Consider the following 19699-nt stretch of genomic DNA (forward strand, 5'->3'; position numbering starts at 1 on the left):
CCCAGCCTCCCTAGCCCGGAACTCACACCCGGAGGGGAAACTGAGGCACGGCGGGATGCACCGGGCGGCTCCGTCCCTCCCCTCCATCCCTCCTACCCCGGCCGGGCCGGGGGCCGCGCCCCCCCGGCTCCCAGGGGCGCTCTCAAGAAAGGCCAGCAATGGTGCGGTTACAAACAGCGGGAATTTTATTTAAAAAAACAACCGTCACAACCGTTCACAGCGTTACAGGCGAGGAGGGGCGGGGGCGCGTTAAACAACCGGTTTTATTTTGGGGGAGGGGGGGAAGAAAGAATTCATCACGCTACCGTTGAACTTGGTTTTAATGTTTCTCCACAAACGGTGAAAAATACTAAAGTACAGACAAGGAGGACTCATAATGTTGTGGCCAACATTATAAATATGGAATTATAAATTTAAAACATTTTTTTTTTCTGGTTTAAAAAATAAATCTGGTAGTAAATGCGGCTCTGAGGGGGCGGCGTTAGTAGGGCCGGTCTCGGCGATCCTGGCGGTGTTCGCCCCTGTGGGGCGGGATAGGGGTCAGTCGTGGGGTCCAGGAGCCCTCCCCAGGTCGGGGAGGACAGTGTCTCTCCCTCCCCAGTGTCCCCTCCCCTCACTCCCTGCCCCTCCATCCATACTTGTCCATCTTTCCCGGCCCTCCGCGCCGTCCTCTGCCTCCTCCTCCCATCTGCTCCATGAGGGGTCCGGGGGGTCCCCCGGGGCCGCCTCCTCCTCCTCCTCTCCGGCCGCCTCCGCCGTAGCCGCCTCGGTCCATGCCCCGGCCACCTCGGAATCCGCCTCGGTCTCCGCCGCGGCCGCCCCGGAACATCCCTCCGGGCCCGCCTCGCTCCATGAGGCCCCCGCCGCGCCCGCCCCGCATCCCCCCGGGGCCGCCCCGGCCGCGGTCACCGCCTGCGGGAGGAGGAGAGAGCCGGGAGTGAGCCCAAGGGAGCACATCCCGCTCCCGCGCTCCCCACCACACCGGCACAGCACGCCCAGCTCCGGCAGGAGCAGCAGGAGAAGGGCTGGGAGCCCCGAGGGGATTCGGGGTTCATTAAGGCCCTGGGGAGTCGGGGTGCTGCTGACAGCGCCCCAAATCCAGGAGGCACAGGAGCAATCCCAGTGTCCATGTCATGGCTCACGGAGGGATGAAGGCCTGGCAGCTCCCGGAGCTGGCCCAGCCATTCCCCAAGGAGCCCGAGGCCGGGCCTGGGGTGTCCTGCTGAGAAGCGGGGCTGTGAACCCCCCAAACGTACCTGGAGGAGGGAAGGGGGGCGGGAGGAACCCCTCCGGTTTGGGCGCCTTGCACTGGTTGCACTCTGTTCTCCAGGCAAAGTTCTGGTTTCCGCAGCCCCTGGGGACAAATTCCAGTTAGCCCAGAGTGGGACAGCATTCCAGCTGGGGTGACATTGGGAAGCACGAGCAGGAGAGCACGTGGAGAGGGACACAAGGGCAGGACGTGGGGCATGGCTCCCGCAGCGGGTCTGGCTGCCCACAGGAGCTGTGCTTCACCCCCAGCCCCCAGGAGTGACCCCGTCCCTCCCTCTGTGCCAGCTGGAAGCTGCTTCCTGGGAAGGCCCAGCAGGAGATTTTGGGAAAGGCCCCGCAGCCCTGGCCAGCTGCTGGGATGCCCCGTGGCACAGGCGTGGGGTACTCACGGGTTGGGGCACTGCCAGTCCCCGGCGCGGTGCTGGACGCTCCCTCCGGACGGGTTTCCCCGCGAGCCCCGCGGTCCTCTCGAGGAGAAGCCACCCCTGTCTCCACCTCTGCCCCCCATCCTGCCCATGGGGCCGCTGGGCCCGCTGGGGCCCCCTGGGCCACCGGGACCCCCTGGACCTGCGGGAAGGAGCCCTGTTAGTGCTGGGGGCCTCGGGAAGGACGGGCAGCAGCGCGGGGGGGCTGCAGGTACCTCCACGGAGGGGTGGGGGCATTCCCCGCTGCTCCCGGGGGGGCATCCCGCCCCTCAGGCTGTTCATCGGGCCCTTCTTCCGTGCCAGGGTCACCTTCAGCTTGCTCCCCTGGAAATCCTTCCCTGGGAGGGACACAACGGCAGGAGCATCGGTGAATCCTCATTCACACAGCGGCACCCGGGTGCTTCCCACACTTGGGAGCTTTTGGAATTCCACCCCAAAACGCCCCCCAGCACTCACCATCGAACCATTCCACGGCTGTTTTGGCAGTGGACGGGTCATCGTAGGACACGGTGGCATCGCCCTTGGGCTTGCCCGTTTCCTTGTCGATGTAGAGGTTTATCATGGGCTGCCCCGTCCTCTTGTTCATCTAAGGGACAGTGGAGTGTCACCCCAGCCCTGTCCCCCCACAGCCCAGCGGGGATTTACTCTGTTCTGCCTTCCAGCAGCTCACTCCAGGGACTCCAGGACAGAAGAAAGGGACCCTAGGCCCACCATGGATGGCAGCAACTGCCCAGACACCCCGAAAATGAAGGGACAGGCCCTAAACAGCACTGCCAGGCCTCTCCCAGAGCCTGGACATGAGGGGCCAGAAGGATGTGAGCAATGGGCAGGGAGCAGGAGGAGGAAGAGGAGGAGGTGGGTGACCCTTTTCCCCCTGCCAGTGGGGGGTCACTGGTGTCCCCTCACCTTGACAACACCGCACTGTTTGAAGAAATCTGCCAGATCCTCCAGGGTCACATTGTCATTGAGTCCCTGCACATAGACTGCAGTGCTGTCCGAGTCCTCCTCCGGGTCCATAGGGGGGCCTAGGAGACAATTCCCGGGGTCAGAGGAAGGGCAGGGATACCCCAGGGCCGAGTTCTTTCCATCCCCTCATCCCCTCCAGGGCTGCAGCTTTGCCCTCTGGGAGTACCAGGAAAGCCAGGCCCAAGGGAGGGGACTGTCCCCTCCCTCACCTCCTGAGTGCCACGGCCACACAGAGCCCACACCCACCCACGTGGGAAGAACCCCCAGGTTATTTCAGGACACATCCCAGAGGAAAGATGAGGAAGACCTTGGTGGCCCCTGGGCTCCCACACAAGGACATCCACCCCCCTTTTCCGATGCTGGAAGGCTGACGCAGAACTTCCAGACACGCCTGTGTGACAGGAAGGGACAAGCCACGGACGAGGCTCTGGGGGGGCTGCAGGCTCCCTGGAAGAGCTCCAGAGCAGCCCCCAACCCCCCGAATTCCTGCAGAGAAGGGGGAGCATCTCCCAACCACGTGTGCTGGTTTTCCAGCTGTTTGGGAAGGAAGCAATGATGGGAACAGCCAGAAAGGCTGGAAGTGGCGGTGGGTGACACCGCGGTGGCCGCAGCCCTCGGAGCGAGGACACAAACGTCTGTTTCACAGCCTCGGGACAGAGTTTGGTGGGAATTACCTAAATCCAGGTCGGGTCCTTCCTCCATGTGTCCTGCCAGGCGGGAGAGAAGCACAGGGAAGGGTGTTAGTGGGGGCCCTGCGGGCTGGAGAACCGACACACACAACACTAGCTACGACCTGCGCCGCACAAGAGCAGCACTGCACCTTACTGGGCCATCAGGTGGCTCTTTTAGCACTTCTTCCAACCAAAAACCACTATTACACTGGTTTTAAGCATTTTTTCCAACCAATAACCACTATTACACTGTTTTTTTAGCAGCTTTCAAACCGTTAACCACTATTACACTGATTTTTTTTAGCAGGTTTCAAACTGTTAACCACTATTAACGCTGATTTTTTAAAAGGTTTTACCAAGCCAATCAGTTTTTAAGTTCATTAATAAAAGTTACTTAATATATCTATATATATAAAAAAAAAAAGAAAAAAGATTTATTACATCCAAACCATTTCTTTTCCCCAAAATTACAGGAGTGGTTGCTCAACTCTTCCACTGTGTCCGCATACCCCTGGGCATCGCCGGCAGTACCCATTACAGTCTGGTTGCATATTGTCATTTTTAAACCACTTAAACGAATAAAAAATTACACTTCGTGCTAAAAAAAAAAACTGACTGCAATTTTTTTTTTTTTTTTTAACACTATCCATTGTAATGCTCAAAAACTTACCACCAGGCTTATTGAAGCCACCTCGCTCTCCAGCGCTGCTGGGGGGATAAACGAAGAAATGAAGGCCTTTCCCTTTACAAAGCCAGCACCGCTCTGAGCCTCTGCGGCTCACAGGGGAGAAGGGCACTGGCTAAACATCTCCAAACATCTCTCTGTCTCTCTCTCATCTCGGCACTAGGCCTTTCTTCAGGGCAGCTCGCTCAAATTTTCTTTACATATAAAGCAACCTTGGTGTGGTTTGAGGCACCGCTTTGCCGTCGGTGCCCTGGCGTTATTACTCGGGTATCATCAGTGCAATACTTGGCTGAGAAATTTGTTTGTAATCAAAGTGGTGGTTTTTGTTGGTGTTGTTGATGAAGAGCAATTTGGGGGTGTTTCAGTGGTCAACTCCCTCCCCTCGGTGTGTCCACCAAGGTGCACCCTCAGCCTGTGGCAGCGCGGGCCCGCGGGTCCCTGACATTTAACAGCGTAAAAGGAGACAAACCACACGCGAGACCTACAACACAGTTCAGCTGACATCGCCCCTAAAACCCTCAAAATAAAGCCATACATTCAGGTCACTACTGAATTTAACAACTCTCTGGAGGGAGAACTTACAGAGTACAGCGGGGGCTCCAAGGCCTGGGGTGCAGCTTTGTGGACACACTCACTTTTGGGCAGGTGCCAATGCAAACAGGGCCGCAGCTTTCACCAAAAGCTTTGGCTGCAGCACTCACAGCTAAAACTGCTTTGGAGCGTGGTGGTGAAGTAGGAAAATGCCACCTTGAGAAAGGATTTGGGCTGTTTCTTGCTCTTTTTTTGGGTGAGCCAGCAAGCTGTTTGGAAGGAGCTGAGCAGAGGAGGGAGAGCACCGTGAATTTTTCTAGCAAGTATTGCACCTCTAATACTGGGAAAAAAAAATCAATACAGAATTTCGAGCTGTTGCATGCAGCTTTGCCTCCTCTCGTTAAAGTACACACCATTTACGTAATGTCTCTCTTTTTAAACATAAGATTTTTACACTTTTTTTTTTTTCTTTAACGTTACACAATTCTAAAGTAGTAGTATACCCTCCTCTGGTTTTATTACCAAACAACAAGTATGCAGTTACCAAAGTTACAGAAGGATTCCGTTTATACAATCAATACATTGGGTTAAAAATATTCTATGTATATTTTTCCTCTCCATATGGACACCGTGTCTAGTCCCACTTTTCATTATGCTGCCGGCTGAGTACTGAGTACGGGTACTTTTTAAGTATTGAGGTGTTTACAAGGCTCTCACTTTGTAACCTGTAGCATATAAATGCGACAAAGCATGTTAAAAAGTTTTCCATTTTCATAAAAATATCAAATCATCGAGGCAATGAAAAAGAGCATGTTAATAACATCGAGCTCCTTACCTGCTGGAGACACTGAAATCCATCACCACAGCATGCTAAGGTGGGCCGAGTTCCCCTACCTGCCCTGGGTGTCCCCTGAAGCCACCTGTGCTATGGACATCACAAACTCTACGTCCATAAGGCTGGGGCAGGGGGGGACCCTTTGTAAGGGTCTGGCCAGGTGGGAAATCGCTCGGGAGGCAAATTTGAGCTGGGATTAAGGTGTGAGATCAGAGACAGGTGACAAATCTTTGGCAATGAGAAGCTCGGAAGGGGCTAGAAATTTGAAGATGTGATGATAGACATTTCAGGTGTCTACATCTACTTTCATCGTTAAGAGATCAATACAGCACGGCTGAAATCTTTATGCAGATCCCTGGAACTCTGTTCCACCCGTGCCAATTCCAAGCTGGATGTGTTCCCACACAAACCAGCCCTTTCCATTCTTTCTTGGATTTCTCTGATAAAGATTTCATGCCACGTCAATGGGCTGCAGCAGAGCTATGCAGAATGGGGCCACCCACTGCCAAACCGGGGCTGTCACCGGGCTGTGCCACAAAAGAAGTGGCCTCTGGAGGGCAGCTGCCATTATAGCCCCCCTGCCAGCACCGGGGTGGGCACAGCGTGTCCTGTGCCACACCTGGGGACACTCTGCATAGCTCGGAGCAACGGGGTGAGGTGATGGAACACACACAAAGCTGTGAATTCTCTCTCAGAGAAGCCTTTGGGATTAGTTCTCCTCCCTCGCCTCTATCGGAGCGACCTCCACGGATGGGGACACACCTGAAGGCACAGGTGGCACCAAACCAGGTTGTGCCATCAGGTGAAATGGCCAAACTGATTCAGAGCACCTGAATGCTCCGAGGGGGAGCAGACCTGGGAGCCAGAGCACTTCTCTCTCTGTCCTCGGGCTCCTTCTCCACTGGCACTCCGAGCTCGCAGGCTCCGTGGGAGGAGGCTGACAAGGCTCCTGCCCTGCCAAAATCCCCACTCCTGAGGCACAGGGAGCATCCCCTGGAGCTGGTGGGAGGTTTGTGTGTGTTCCACCCAGAGTTTACTGTTAAACCCCACAGAGGATTCCACCTCTGGGCGACCACGAAGGGAGCTGAAAGTGCCAGGGCCAGCATTACCCCCAATTTCCCCCTCCCTGGGGGCCCAACCAGCTGCAGGACAAACCAACCATCCTGCTCCTATTTCCCTTAGGATAATGTTTCCATGGATGACAAGCCATGCTGCTACACAGACACGTCCTCCATGGAAACACAGCTGGGAACGTCAACCTTTCAGTCCCTTCTTTTGCGTTTCAAATACCTATGGGTAAACCAGAATTAGAGAAAAGGAGAAAAGCTTTGCTCTTACCCCATTCCACCGCGTCCTCCTCCCCGCCCACCTCTGCTCATGCCTCCTCGCTCATATCCCCCTCGTCCCCTGCCCCGGCTATCGGGGCCGCTCAGACTCCGGCTCTCCCCGGGGCCGGAGAAGCCTCCGGATTCCTGCCCGTACATGTTCATGCTGCTGGGATGGTCCTGGCGGAACGAGCCTGGGGAAGGGTGCAAACAGGTCAGGGAGAGGCAGCCCCTTCTCCCGCCCTCAGCTCCAGCCACACTGCAGTTGTTCAGCTTGGGAATATCCCTCTGAGGGCGCTGATTTCAGCTGTTCCCCCAGCCAAGGCCACCGCTGTGCCGTGTCCCCAAGTGCCACATCCACTGTTAAACCCCTCCAGGGATGGGGACTGCACCACTGCCCAGGGCCTGAGCAACATGAAGAACTGTTCCCAACATCCACCCCGCCCCTCCCCTGGCCCAGCCTGAGGCTGCTCCCTCTCATCCTGTCCGGGTTCCCTGGGAGCAGAGCCTGACCTGCCCCCTCCTGCTCTGAGCAGAGCCAGGTCCCCCCAAGCCTCCTGAGCCTCCTTTTCTCCAGGCTGAGCCCCCTCAACTCCTCCCCACAAATACTTTGTGCCTCTGTGCTCCCTTTCCCCTGAAGTGTGGAACCTTCCCTTTCCCCATCCCAACCCACCACAGCCTCCAGAGATGCCATTTTTCACGAAGAAAGGCCAAACCCCTGCTCCAGCCCCCTCTCCCTTCAACCCATCTCTGAGTTTTGGATCCAAACCAAGGCCAGGGCTCCTTCCCAGGCTGCCACTCACTCTGCTGGCCGTAGCTGCTGCTCTGCTGGCTGTACTGGCTGGGGGCCTGGCTGTAGGATCCCGTGGGAGGTGGGTAACTGGTGGGAGGTGGCTGCTGGCCATAGCTGCTCTGCTGGCCATAACTGGTCTGCTGGCCATAGGAGCTCTGCTGCCCGTAGCTGCTCTGCTGGGAGTAAGTGCTCTGATCGTAACTGCTTGGCTGTGTGGAGGAATAGCTGGAAGAGAAAAGCATGGGAAAGGTGGGATGGTGAGGCAATTCCCTGGCAGCGTGCATGGAGTGGCTCATGCTGGAAGGCAATGCAATTAGAGGCTCTATTTAGTGCTGGAAATCACTTTAAAAGCTGAAGTCATCCTATGGAGGCCAGTCTTGAGGGCTGTGAAAGCAAAAACCACGTGGCCAATCCCAGTTTATTCACCTCTAGGAAAAGGAACAAGTGCCAGGGCAAAACTCAGTGGTAATGGAGCCCTGGATAAAAGAAGCTCCTCTCATGCAGCTGGGGCTTTGAGAATTTCAAAGTGTACGTTTTAGAAGTCACATTAAACACACCTCAAGGGAGAAGGGAGCTCCTGGGCTAAGCTGTACATGGAAGGAGGCAGCAAAAGCTCACTCTAGGAAAACTCTTAAAATTCTCAAGTCTTAAAATTTCAAAAAAGGAGAAAATGTCTTAAACCCATTTGTCATCATTCTCCTTCTCAGACATGCACATGCAGAGACACTTCCACACCCAGCCACAGCCTCCCCATCCCCACCCCAACAACTACAGGAAGCACAGCTCCTCCTCCCAGGCCACCAAAGCTCCTTTTCCATAAAATCCCCCCGGAAAGGCCCTAACCCGAGCACTGCCAAGCATTACCTGGTTGGAGGGTAGGAGGGTGGAGCAGTGACAGGCTGCATGGGGTAGCTGGCAGGCACCTGGGGGTAGCTGTAGTTGCTCTGCCCGTAGCCCAGGCTGGGCTGGCTGTAGCCTGTCGTGCTGGACTGAGGCTGGCTGGTCTCTGCTGGTTTGCTGCCATCCTGGGGTCTGGGGAGAAATATGGAACAGCATTGGTGCCCAGCCCCACAGCTGGCAGCAGCAAAGGGCTCAGATCCTGCAGGACTGAGGCTTGTGAGCTCTTTTTCGGGGTAGCACTAAAGCTGGCCTTGATTGGTGACAGCCACCCTGGCAGCAGCCAATAAAAAGGTATTAAACACAATTTTACACTCCAGGAAAGGCCCAGGCAGGGTCCTGAACAGAGAACACCACAGCTCCTGCTCATCCCAAAGCCACAGGGTTCACACTTGGGGGCTGAGTGGAGGATGTGGAATGCCAGCAAGGCTGCTCCTGCAGAGCCCTGAGGAAGCAGGAGCAGAAGCAGGCAGCAGGGCAGGCAGTGAAATGCCTCATTGTTTGGTTCAGAATCCAGCTCAGGCAGATATTGCTTCATACACGTTATCCCCAATGATCCCAGAGAGGAGGAAGGATGCAGGGCTTGGGCTGGATGACCTTTAAAGGTCCCCTCCAGCCCAAACCACTCACAATTGTGTATTTAGAATTAACTCTGAAGGCCTGAAATTTGAGAACCCTTTGCATGTGATTCACACATCCCCCTCTGTTTGCCCCAAAGTTTACAAGCTGTGTGAATGTGGCACTTGGGGAGAGGGTTGGTGGTGGCCTCCATGATCTCAGGGGGCTTTTCTAACTCCAAGGATTCTATGAGTCCTTAATTTCTATTTGCTTCTCAGAATGGAGTAAAAAGAGTGAAGCTGCTTTTGCTGTAGAAGCTGGGAAAAATTATACAGTGTCAGGATTCATCCAGCAAATTTACATCCCTTTGAAGTGTAACCTGTCAGAGCTGTGCCAGGCTCTGCCCTTCCTTCCCACAGTGCTTGCTACAGACACCAGGTAAGGGAATAAATCAGCTTTTACTCACTTCCAAACAAGCTTCCATTATGTATTCTAAACTCTTCATATCCTCTGAGCAAACAATTCCACTCAATAGCTGACAGGCAGTGCCCAGAGGGCTGAGATTTAAAGAGGAAATGTTTTGCAGCCTGTGCATCCACCCAGCATCCTGCCTGACCCCGGGACTGGGAGCAGGCAGGACGCAGCCCTCTGCTGCAGCCCAGAGCGCCGAGCCTGACGTGGCTCCTGGTCCTGCAGGAACGGCGCTGGCCCGGGGCTGGAGCACAGCACGGCCTCACACACTGCTCCCTGCCCGGGAGGGGGGGCTGCCACTGCCCCGCAGCTGGGGCAGCCCGGGGACATGGGCAGGAGGGGGAGGAGGAGGAGAAGGGGAATGAGGAGGAGGAGAATGAGGAGAAGGAGGAAGAGAAGGGGAATGAGGAGGAGGAGAATGAGGAGAAGGAGGAAGAGAAGGGGAATGAGGAGAAGGAAGAAAAAAAAGAAGGGAAGAATGAAGAGAAGGGGAATGAAGAGGAGGAAAAAGAAGGAGTAACTAGAGATGAAGAAGGAAGAACAAGAGGAGGAGGAGGAGACAGAGGAAGAAGCAAAGAAGGAGGAGGAAGGAGAGAAGGAGGAGGAGGAAGAGGAGTCATGGGAGATGGAGAAGGAAGGGAAGGACGAGTAGGAGTAAGAAGAGGATGAGAGGGAAAAAGAAGAGAAGGAGGAGGAAAAAGAAAAAAAGGAGGAGTGGGAGGAAGCAAAGGATAGGGAGGTGGTAGAGGAGAAGGATGAGGAGAAAAAGGGGTGAAGAACAAGAGAAGGAGAAGGAGGAGTAACAAGAGGAGAAGAAGGAGGAAGAAGAGAAGGAGGAGGAAGAAAAAAGGAGGAAGAGAAGGATAAGGAGGGGGTGGAGGAGAAGGATGAGAAGAAGGAGGAAAAAGGGATGGAGAAGGAGAAGGAAGAAGAGAGAGAAGAAGAAGGAAAAGAAGAAGGAAGAAGAAGGAAGAGGAGGAGGATGGTGATGAGGAGGAGGGAGACAAGATGAGGGAGGGGTGGAGAAAAAGGATGAGAAGGAGGAAGAAGAAAAAAGGAGGAAGAGAAAGATAAGGAGAGGTGGAGGAGAAGGAAGAGAAGAAGGAGGAAGAAGGGATGGAGAAGGAAGAAGAGACAGAGAAGAAGGAGGAAAAGAAGGAGAAGGAAGAAGAAGGAAGAGGAGGATGGTGACATGGAGGAGGGGGAGCAAGATGAGAAAGGGGTGCAGAAAAAGGATGAGAAGGAGGAAGAAGAGAAGGAAAAGGAGGAAGAAGAAAAGACGAAGGAGAAGGAGGAAGAGCAAGGAAAAGGAGAAGAAGGAAAAGAAGGAGAAGGAGAAAGAAGAAGAGAAGGAAGAGGAGGATGATGCCGATGAGGAGGAGGAGGATGGTGCTGATGAAGAGGAGAATAAGGATGGTGCTGATGAGGAGGAGGAGAAGGATGGTGAGGAGAAGGATGAGGAAGATCAGGATGGTGTCAATGAGGAGAAGGATGAGGACGGTGAGGAGGAGGAGCATGAGGAAGATGAGGCTGGTGCTGATGAGGAGGAGGATGGTGAGGAGGAGAAGGATGAGGAGGGGAAGGATGAGGAGGGGGAGGATGAGGCTGGTGTTGATGATGAGGAGGAGGATGGTGAGGAAGAGAAGGATGACACCGATGAGGAGGAGGAGGATAAGGATGGTGAGGAGAAGGATGAGAAGGAGGATGGTGAGGGTGAGGAGGAGGATGAGTATGGTGAGGAGGAGGAGGATGAGGATGAGGCTGGTGCTGCTGATGAGGAGGAGGACGGTGAGGAGGAGAAGGATGAGGAAGAGGAGGATGGCACCGAGGAGGAGGAGGATGGTGAGGAGGCTGGTGAGGGCGGTACCTGGCGGGCGCGGCCGGCGCCGGCTGCTGCCCGTAGGCCGGGTAGGCGGGCTGGGTGCCGTAGGCGGCGGGCGCGGCGTACGAGCTCTGGCTGCTGGTGACGGTGGCCGTGCTGCTGTCGTAGGCGGCGCTGCCGTAGCCCTGCACGGGCTGGCTGTAGGCAGGGGGCGCGGCCGGGGCGCTGTAACCTGCAACACAGCACGCCTCAGCCCCGCTGCAGCCCCGTGCAGCGTGGGCTGGCTGCAGGGGAGCTCGAGGCTGGCTCTCCGTGCCCCTGCCATGGCAGGGACACCTCCCACTGCCCCAGGGTGCCCCAAGCCCTGTCCAGCCTGGCCCCGGGCACTGCCGGGGCAGCCACGGCTGCTCTGTGCCACCTCCTCAGCTCCCCAGCACCCCATCTAGCCCTAAGCCATCCCCCCTTATCCTGCCCCTCCAGAACCTTGTCCAAGTCCCTCTCCAGCGTTCCCAAATATCTCAAGGATTTTTCCCAAATATCTCAGACTCTGGCCCTTGTGATGCTGCTAGGACTCATCACAGACACAGCTTTACCACCACAAAGCCACCCCAGACAACCCAAAAATCATCACCCTGCCCCTTTGCCTTCCTCACCCCCTACCCTGGGAAGCCTCAGCCTCCAGCTCCTCAGCATCCCAAAATCCCACTCCCAGGAGCTTTCTGGAAGGCACCCCTGGACCAGCACTCAGGATTGTTTACTGCAACCAGAGCTCAGGCAGGGCAAGCTGAGACAGGGAGCATCTCTTCAACAAAAGGAGGGTAACAAACCCCCTTGAGCTCCAAAATAAAATAAATCCAACTGATTTAGCAAGTACAGTCCCATCCTTTTAGCTTTTCTGAGAAATAAAAGGCACAAAACCTGGCCTGGAAGTCTTTCAGAGGCATTTCTGAAGGCTTATTTTAAATCAGTAAAGCTGGAAACAAAAGAAAAGCACTTTCCATTTGCTTTCACATGAGAAAAAGGTCAAAAGAGACACACCAGGCAGCTTCTGATGTTTTATGTACCTTCCCTTTTCTGAGAATTTCAGTTCTGTTTAGGGAAAAAGCTGAGAGCTCACAGAGTTCCTTTTCAACAGTTTTACAATATCCAAGATCCCCAAACAGCTCCTGTATAATATAGTGGCATTTGCCTTGTGACAAAGGTGAACAGGCATTAACACACTGGGTTTGTGCTCCTAAGAACCTTCCTAGCAAGTTTTCACATTAAGAGTATGAGATTTAGATGGAAAAACAGCAATAAAAATGTTGTTAAACATTAAAAAAAAAAGAGCAGCCAAAGGCTCTCATGGCTGGGATCAGTGCAGGCAACAGCTTCTCCATCACTTTTGATTTTTAATAAACACGGGAGGCTTGTGACACATTTCCTTTAGGCAAATTGGGCTGCAGCATTTAATTCCAGCTGCCTCATTTGCAAAGCAAACAGCACTTGCAGCAGCAGAACTCGGTGTGCCCTCACACAGCACCATGGCACTGCCACTGCTGCCACCACCCCAGGGCAGCAGGAAAGAGGAACAGCAGCAGGGCAGGCAGTTTGCACAGCAAATTAATTAAAAACACTCCCCAAGTTCAGCTTTGTGGTGACCCTCAGGAGTCTGGGGAAGCCACAAGGCCAGCCTGGACCCTCTGCCCACTGCTCCCTCTTCCTGCCCTGGCCCCAACCCATTCCCATGCCAAGCTGGGAATGTAAACTGGACTCCCACTGGGAAATAACTTGTAGGAATCACCAGAAAAAAAATCACTTTTAATGGTTATTATTCCTGTCTGTTGTTCTCTGAAAAGTGTTGCTGAGAAGGGTGAAGGGGATGATGCCCAACGGGAGGATTTTTAAAGCCTTGGACAAATTTGAGCAGCTCAAACACTTAAATGTGAGGCTAGACAGCAATTCCACAGGAAGCACCAATCCCAGGAGTTAAATAAACCCTTATTTTCACTGGCCAAAGCCTGACCACACACTAAAAAAGGCTAAGTACAGCCTGCAGCCCCTGAGCTGCAGCCAGAGCCCTGCCCTGGGCTGTTCCCCATGGATTTGGAGCCCCAGGGTGCTCCTCCCACAGCTGGGCCCCCTCTCCCAGTGCTCTTACTGGGAGCAGAAAGCTTTGCTGGCTCTGCACAGGCAGCAGGATAAAAGGGTAGGGTGCTCCTCCCAGTGCTCTTACTGGGAGCAGAAAGCTTTGCTGGCTCTGCACAGGCAGCAGGATAAAAGGGAGGGGAAAAAAAAAGAAAAAAAGAAGAAAAAAAAGTTGAATTTTAAAGCTTCAGCTCTAGATGGAGCATTTCCCTCGTGGAACAGTGTGCTCAGCAGGAAGGGTTTGTCCCAAAGGAAAGGCAGCAATTTCCCATCCCACTGGTCTCAATCACAAACCAAGCCCAGTTTAGACACTGTGGGAACCCTCAAGAGCTGTTCTTTTGAGGGTGGTGTTTCTATTACACCATTTCTCTCTCCTCCCCTCCCAGCTAGGAAGGTGAAAGTTGACAAAGCAGAAAAGGAAAAGGTGACAGAAGGAATAATAACCTGCTTGAAGTGCCTGAATTCCCCTCAAAAAAAAACCCTTACTGAAGGCTAGGAATTCTCCAGGGGTGGAGAAGCTTGCAGGATTTGACCCACAGAGAATATCAGCTGGAAAAGGCTGGATTCAGAGAGATTTCTTCAGGAAGAGAAGCCTCCTGCTTGGCTTGTGTCTATCCCAGCAGTGAGGGGCTGGAGAAGGGGGGCAGAGCTGACTCTCTCCAGGCTGTTCTGGGATATTTTGGGTTGTTATGGCAGCTGTGTGTTCATTAATTCCAAATCTTTTAGAAATTCCAACATCCATACCCCAAATTTCCCAGGTAAAGGGAAGCAGGGGCTGGCTGGCTTTAGAGAGCAATTCCCATTTGCAAGAGATGCACACCTGGACACCAAAATGCTCTTTATTTATTTACTCCTGGAATTCCTGCTAACACCCTGCACTGATTAAGGAGTCACAGGTCTTAGGGTGCCCCTAACCTGAGGGAGCTGCTCCCAAATCCTTTTTTCTCTGGAACAGAGTGACTGAGTGGCTCCCAGACACCTTTTCCTGCAGCCCCAGGGAGGGAAGGAGGTGGTAACTCATTGCTGGAGCCTGGGCAAGGAAAAATCCATCCCTGCCATTCCCACCCATCCTGAGAGGCTGCATCCACACACACCTTGGATTTCCTTGACCTCAACAACACTTCACCTAAATCCCAGGCTGTTCAGGAAAAAAAAATTGCTTTAAGGAACTGCAGTACAAAAAGGAGATTCACAGGAAAACAGGATTGGATCCAACTGGAAGAACTGCACGTGTCCCAGGGCATGACAATGTCTGGCCCAGGGGTTTATTGAGCATGAAAGGCAGGGAGGGAGGCAGAGAGAGGCTGCAGTCTCCTTTCCACAGCTCTGGCTCCTCAAGGAGAGGCAGGTGGAGGAAGGATAAATCCAGCCTGGCTCTGTGCCCGGAGCTGCCACAGCCCAGCTCTGTGGGCTGACAGGATCTCTTGCTTGACCACTTTCTAAGTTGGTGGTTTTTTCATGGATGAAAAGAAAATGAATCTTTTTTTCATCTACTAAAAAAAAAAGTGCAGCTGTGCAGAAATAAAAAAAAAGCTTGATATTATTATTATTATTCCAGCAAATATCCTCTTAAGGGAGAAGGAAAAACATAAACAGAGCAGTTTCCTGTGACCCCTGAGGGACTGGAGGCCACAGGAGACACAGGGACATAAATATTTCTAAGAAAGGAATTTTGGAAGCTCACAAATAATTTTTTGCTGCCAACTTTTCTCTAGGTAGTCTCACATGAAAGGAAAAAGCCCTGTAGATAACCCCCAGTGACACTGGCTAATGGACATGGATCACACAAGCAGGAATTTTCCTGATCCATGTGAAGATGGTAAATATTTTCATTTTGGTTAATATTTTCTTTCCAGCTCCTCCCTGTGAAGAATTCCTCAATGGCCTCTGTAGCCAGATATCCCAGTGTCTGTCTGTCCTGGAATTCCCTTGCTTTGGGAAGTGTTTAATTCCAACTACAAAATGTTTATAATGTCTCTCCCAGGAATGTGCAGGACACGCACCCAAGGAATCACTGGGAGGAAAATCTGCTTCCTAAAACTCCTGAATATTCAGCCCAAACATACATTAAATAAACATGAATATACATGAATTAAACATTGTCTCAATAGTTTTAAACATTAAGACACTCGTCTGGAGGAAATTCCAGCTCCAAGAACACGTTGGGAGAGTTTATGGAGCATTAAGGAACAAGTATCTCTCTGGAAACCCAAAACCACCACGGGGCATACAGAGGTGGAGGGCAGGATGCTGTTTATCCTCTAGGAAATGGGGCTGGAGTCACCTCCAATGTCTTGGTGGTCAGGATTTTATCCATGAAGATGGCATTTGGGAGTCTGGAGATGGCAAAGAGCACTGCAGCCCTGCCAAGCCCTGCTGTCACTGCCTGTGTGAGCTCTGACACCCAAGGGTTTTGGCACTAAAGCCAAGTGACACCTCAAGGGGTCCCCAAAGGGGACCTCAAGCTCTGACAGGATGAGACAGAATTTTCCATGCAAGAGTGAGCAGGACAGTCCAGCCTGGACTGGCCCCTTGCACTGTGGGAAGCACAAGATGAGAAGGAGAAGGTCCAGGATCAGAACAGGCCCATGTCACTGCCAGTGACAGGACTGGCAGGGAAGGGAAGGGCTGAGGAGCAGCCAGGGACACTGCTCTCTTTGCTCTGAGCACAGCACGTCCTGCTGGGTCCCACAGCACCCAAATCCCGCCCTGAAAACTCAGCAGTGCATTTATTCCTGTTCATGCATGGCTGCCCCTGGATCCCTGGCAGTGCCCAAGGCCAGGCTGGACAGGGCTTGGAGCAGCCTGGGACAGTGGAAGGTGTCCCTGCCCATGGCAGGGGTGGCCCTGGATGAGCTTTAAGGTCTCTCTCAGCCAAAGCCATTCCATGAAGGACCTGGAGCTGCTGGAGCCAGTCCAGAGGAGGCTGTGGAGGGCTGGAGCCAGGCTGGGAGAGCTGGGGGTGCTCACCTGGAGAGGAGAAGGCTCCAGGGAGAGCTCAGAGCCCCTTGCAGGGCCTGAAGGGGCTCCAGGAGAGCTGGAGAGGGACTGGGGACAAGGGATGGAGGGACAGGACACAGGGAATGGCTCCCACTGCCAGAGGCCAGGGATGGATGGGAGACTGGGAATTGTTCACTGGGAGGGAATGGCCAGAGGGCAGGGCTGGGTGGGACATTGGGCAGGAATTGTTCCCTGGGAGGGAATGGCCAGGGGGCAGGGCTGGGTGGGACATTGGGCAGGAATTGTTCCCATGGGTCACCCACAGCTGTGGCTGCCGCACCCCCTGAAGTGTCCCAGTCTGCCCCGGGTTTGCAGCACCCTGTGGAAGGTGTCCCTGCCCATGGCCTGGGTGACACCAAGGGCTGTCCCAGGGCAAGCAGAGGTGCAGGCTGAGCAGCCCAGCAGGCTCACCTGTGGGGGGCTGCCCGTAGGAGGTGGCGTAGGCCGTCTGCCCGTACGTGGCCGTGGTCTGCGGCTGTGTGTAGCTGACGTCGGTGGGCTGCCCGTAGGTCCCGTAGCTCTGCTGCCCGTAGGTCTGCTCCAAAAGGACACAGATTCAATCCATGAGCACAAGTGACCCCCAGGAACTGCAGCTGCTGAGCACTCTCAAAGCCAAGGCTGCTGTGAAAGTTTAAGTGCCGCGGGGAATTCCGGGTCAGCTCTGCAAGGAGGTTATGGAGTGGTTTTTCCCTGCCAAGACTGAAGGGACAGGCTCTTGACATTGGCACCACACACCTCTGCTCTGTGGAAAGCAAACAGGAAAGCTCCCAGCTGCTCACAGCTACCACCAGCACCCACAGGCACCATCCCAGGCTTAACCTGGAACACGGGAATGGGAGCGCTCTGAGGGCAGAACTGCACGAAGGAAAAGTCACTTCAGTGTCAAACTGCTTTGGTGCTGGCTAAAAGAAACCTGAGGAAGGTTTCAATTCAATTATTTGGAGTATATTTCATGCCCATCAGCCATTAATTTGAAAGATGGAAGTTGGTGCAGGCATGGAAGGATGGGATCCATTGAACACCCAAAGGATCCCGGTGGTGCTGCTCCCATTCCGGTGCCTATGTGCTCAGTGAGGGATCAGCTCTCACCTCACCCATTCCCTGATTTTGTTTCCAAATCCAGCTTGAAAATCACTGAGGAGAGGAGAGGAGCAGCTGTGCCCAGCAGTGCCACCAGCTGCCCAAGCCATGCCCTACCAGCTCATGCTGCAGGCACCAGCAAGCTTCCAACAGCTCCTGGCTTAGGATAAAACTCTGCATACAGCTCGAGGAGTGACATGGAGACAGCTCTGACCTCCAGATTCTGAAAGAATTCAGATTTCTCTGGACCTTTTGGGACATTCAGCCTTCCTGAACTCAGGGCACAGGTCTCAACCAGGAGCAGGAAAGCCTTGAGCATATCCCTGTCCCTGGGAGTTCCCTCCACCAAGAGGCAGGGAACGCTGCAAACTTCCCATGGACACGAGCCTACAGCTGACATTAGCTGGTTAGGGGTTTAATTAGCTGGTTAGGTGTTTAATTAGCTGGTTAGGTGTTTAATTAGCTGGTTTTAGTTGCTGAGGCCTCCTGTTCCTACCCTTATCCTGCTCCCACCTTCACCTCACCTACAACTGGGAGCAGCTCTTCCAGTTGTTGTCTCCAAAGACTTTTATTTAAAATAAGCCACCATCACCTTCCTTTCAGCCCACACTGAGCCTGTCTTCCTCCTCTTGGGAAGGAAAATTAAGCCTACAGCACTTTTTGAGGACAAGAATTTACCTTTGGAAACATACTTGGAGTTTGCAGACAAATGTGGTTGTAGTAACTTGGATTCTAAAGGTTAAAAATAAGCATTAAGTTAATCTCTTAAAGACCATCATTATTTTGCAGTCCAGCCAACTGAGAGTATGAACAGTCACACCAATAAAAACTGGGAAAAAGCAGATTCCCTCCTCCTCCTTTGTCCAATTCTGCCATTTCCCAACAGGCAATTCCCCCCCTTTTTTCCCCAGTTTTTTTCTCTCCTACACCTCTGATTACAACACCCACCAACGTGGTGGTGTCAAACACACACCAAGAATTTGGCTTTTCTGGGATCAGGACTGAATAAATTAACAAAAAAAGGGCGACTGTTGAGGTTATTTCCACTTTTAAAAAGCACTTTGGGCTGGGGAAGAAGCTCCAAGACAACTTTTAACCACAGATTCTGACGCTGCCGCTCGGAGTTTCCAGTTTTGCTGGCAAACAGGTGACAGAGCAGGAATTCCAGCCCCTCCCCGTGCTTTACCTGGGTGGTCTGTGCATATCCTTGGGCTGGCTGAGGTGCATAGGCGCTGTAGCTGTGGAGTGAATGTAAAGACATTTATAATCTTGCCCCAAATCTGCATCACCAGACCAATTTCATGCAGCCCGATGGTTTCTTGCTGAGATTCTATGGAAATACGAAGCTCCAGGAAAACCCTCAGGATTCCCAAACATACCTGAGTTAAGCCCAAGCCATAATTATGATTTACTTTCATTACATCTTTTTAAAACAGGGAGGATAAGCTACTTACCCCTGCTGAGCTGCAGCTTGGCTATAGGTACTGTAATCTAAAAGAAAAGGAGAAGAAAAAGAATAAAAACGTTGATAAAGGCTTAATGAAATTAAAGAGCCCAAGAGCACAGCAGCTGGAATTTCCTCCTGCAGCTCACTATAAACCACTGGAATTCCAGCTTCCCAAGGGTGGAAGGTAAATGCACATTTTCAGCCCTCCTTTTTGAGGGGAACAAAACCTCCCTTCCCCTCATTGTTCCTGCTGTTTGCAGCAGCCACTTTGATCTCAAATGACCCCGGTTCCATTTAACCGCCACCTTGGATGGATCCCAGGGGGCTGGCAGGGGGGGATTGGGGCTGGAACAAAGGAAAAGCAGGGATTGGAGCCTTACAAACCCAGCACCCTGCTTTGAAAGGGCTGGGCTGGAAGGTTTCACCACCTTCACTCTTCCAAGGACACAAATGGATGGCTGGAAAGCCACTTGTCCCCTGGAAGGGCTGGAGCTGGGGAGGTGGGAGTGATTCCCTTCCAGACCCTCAATCCATGGCAGCCCCTGGCTGGGAGGAGAACCAAACCCTGAAAACCCCAGCAGCAAAGCCTGTGCTGAACTGATTTGCTGGCAGGGATGGAAAATGAATCCACATGGCAATTAGGAGGCTGAATTTGAAGCGACTGCAGCTCCCAGTCCCCCACGGGCAGCAGCAGCTCCAGCTGCCACGCCAGGGTCTGCAGCAGGGATGGATTCAGCATTCCCAGCAGGCCTGGCCAGAGATGCCAGCCCTGCCAGAGCACAGGCCTGGCATCAGGA

General features: G+C 53.3%; 1 protein-coding gene across 1 annotated transcript; it reads right to left on the reverse strand.

Moving 5' to 3' along the window:
• Nucleotides 1-162: 162 nt before the first annotated feature.
• EWSR1 (EWS RNA binding protein 1) lies at nt 163-18941 on the reverse strand. The gene is made up of 17 exons (XM_039725790.1): nt 18910-18941; nt 18642-18693; nt 18134-18187; nt 16787-16910; nt 11294-11480; nt 8365-8532; nt 7511-7725; nt 6721-6901; nt 4002-4036; nt 3335-3367; nt 2601-2719; nt 2151-2280; nt 1910-2032; nt 1659-1836; nt 1257-1354; nt 639-912; nt 163-521 (listed from the first exon to the last, which is right to left on the reverse strand). Exons 3-17 carry the CDS (start codon nt 18143-18145, stop codon nt 482-484), a joined length of 1917 nt encoding a protein of 638 aa, XP_039581724.1. The 5' UTR covers nt 18146-18187; nt 18642-18693; nt 18910-18941; the 3' UTR covers nt 163-481.
• Between the last annotated feature and the right edge of the window lie 758 nt (nt 18942-19699).

Source organism: Passer montanus, unplaced genomic scaffold, assembly GCF_014805655.1.
Source record: "Passer montanus isolate IOZ18808 unplaced genomic scaffold, ASM1480565v1 scaffold57, whole genome shotgun sequence".
Taxonomy (NCBI): Eukaryota; Metazoa; Chordata; class Aves; order Passeriformes; family Passeridae; genus Passer; species Passer montanus.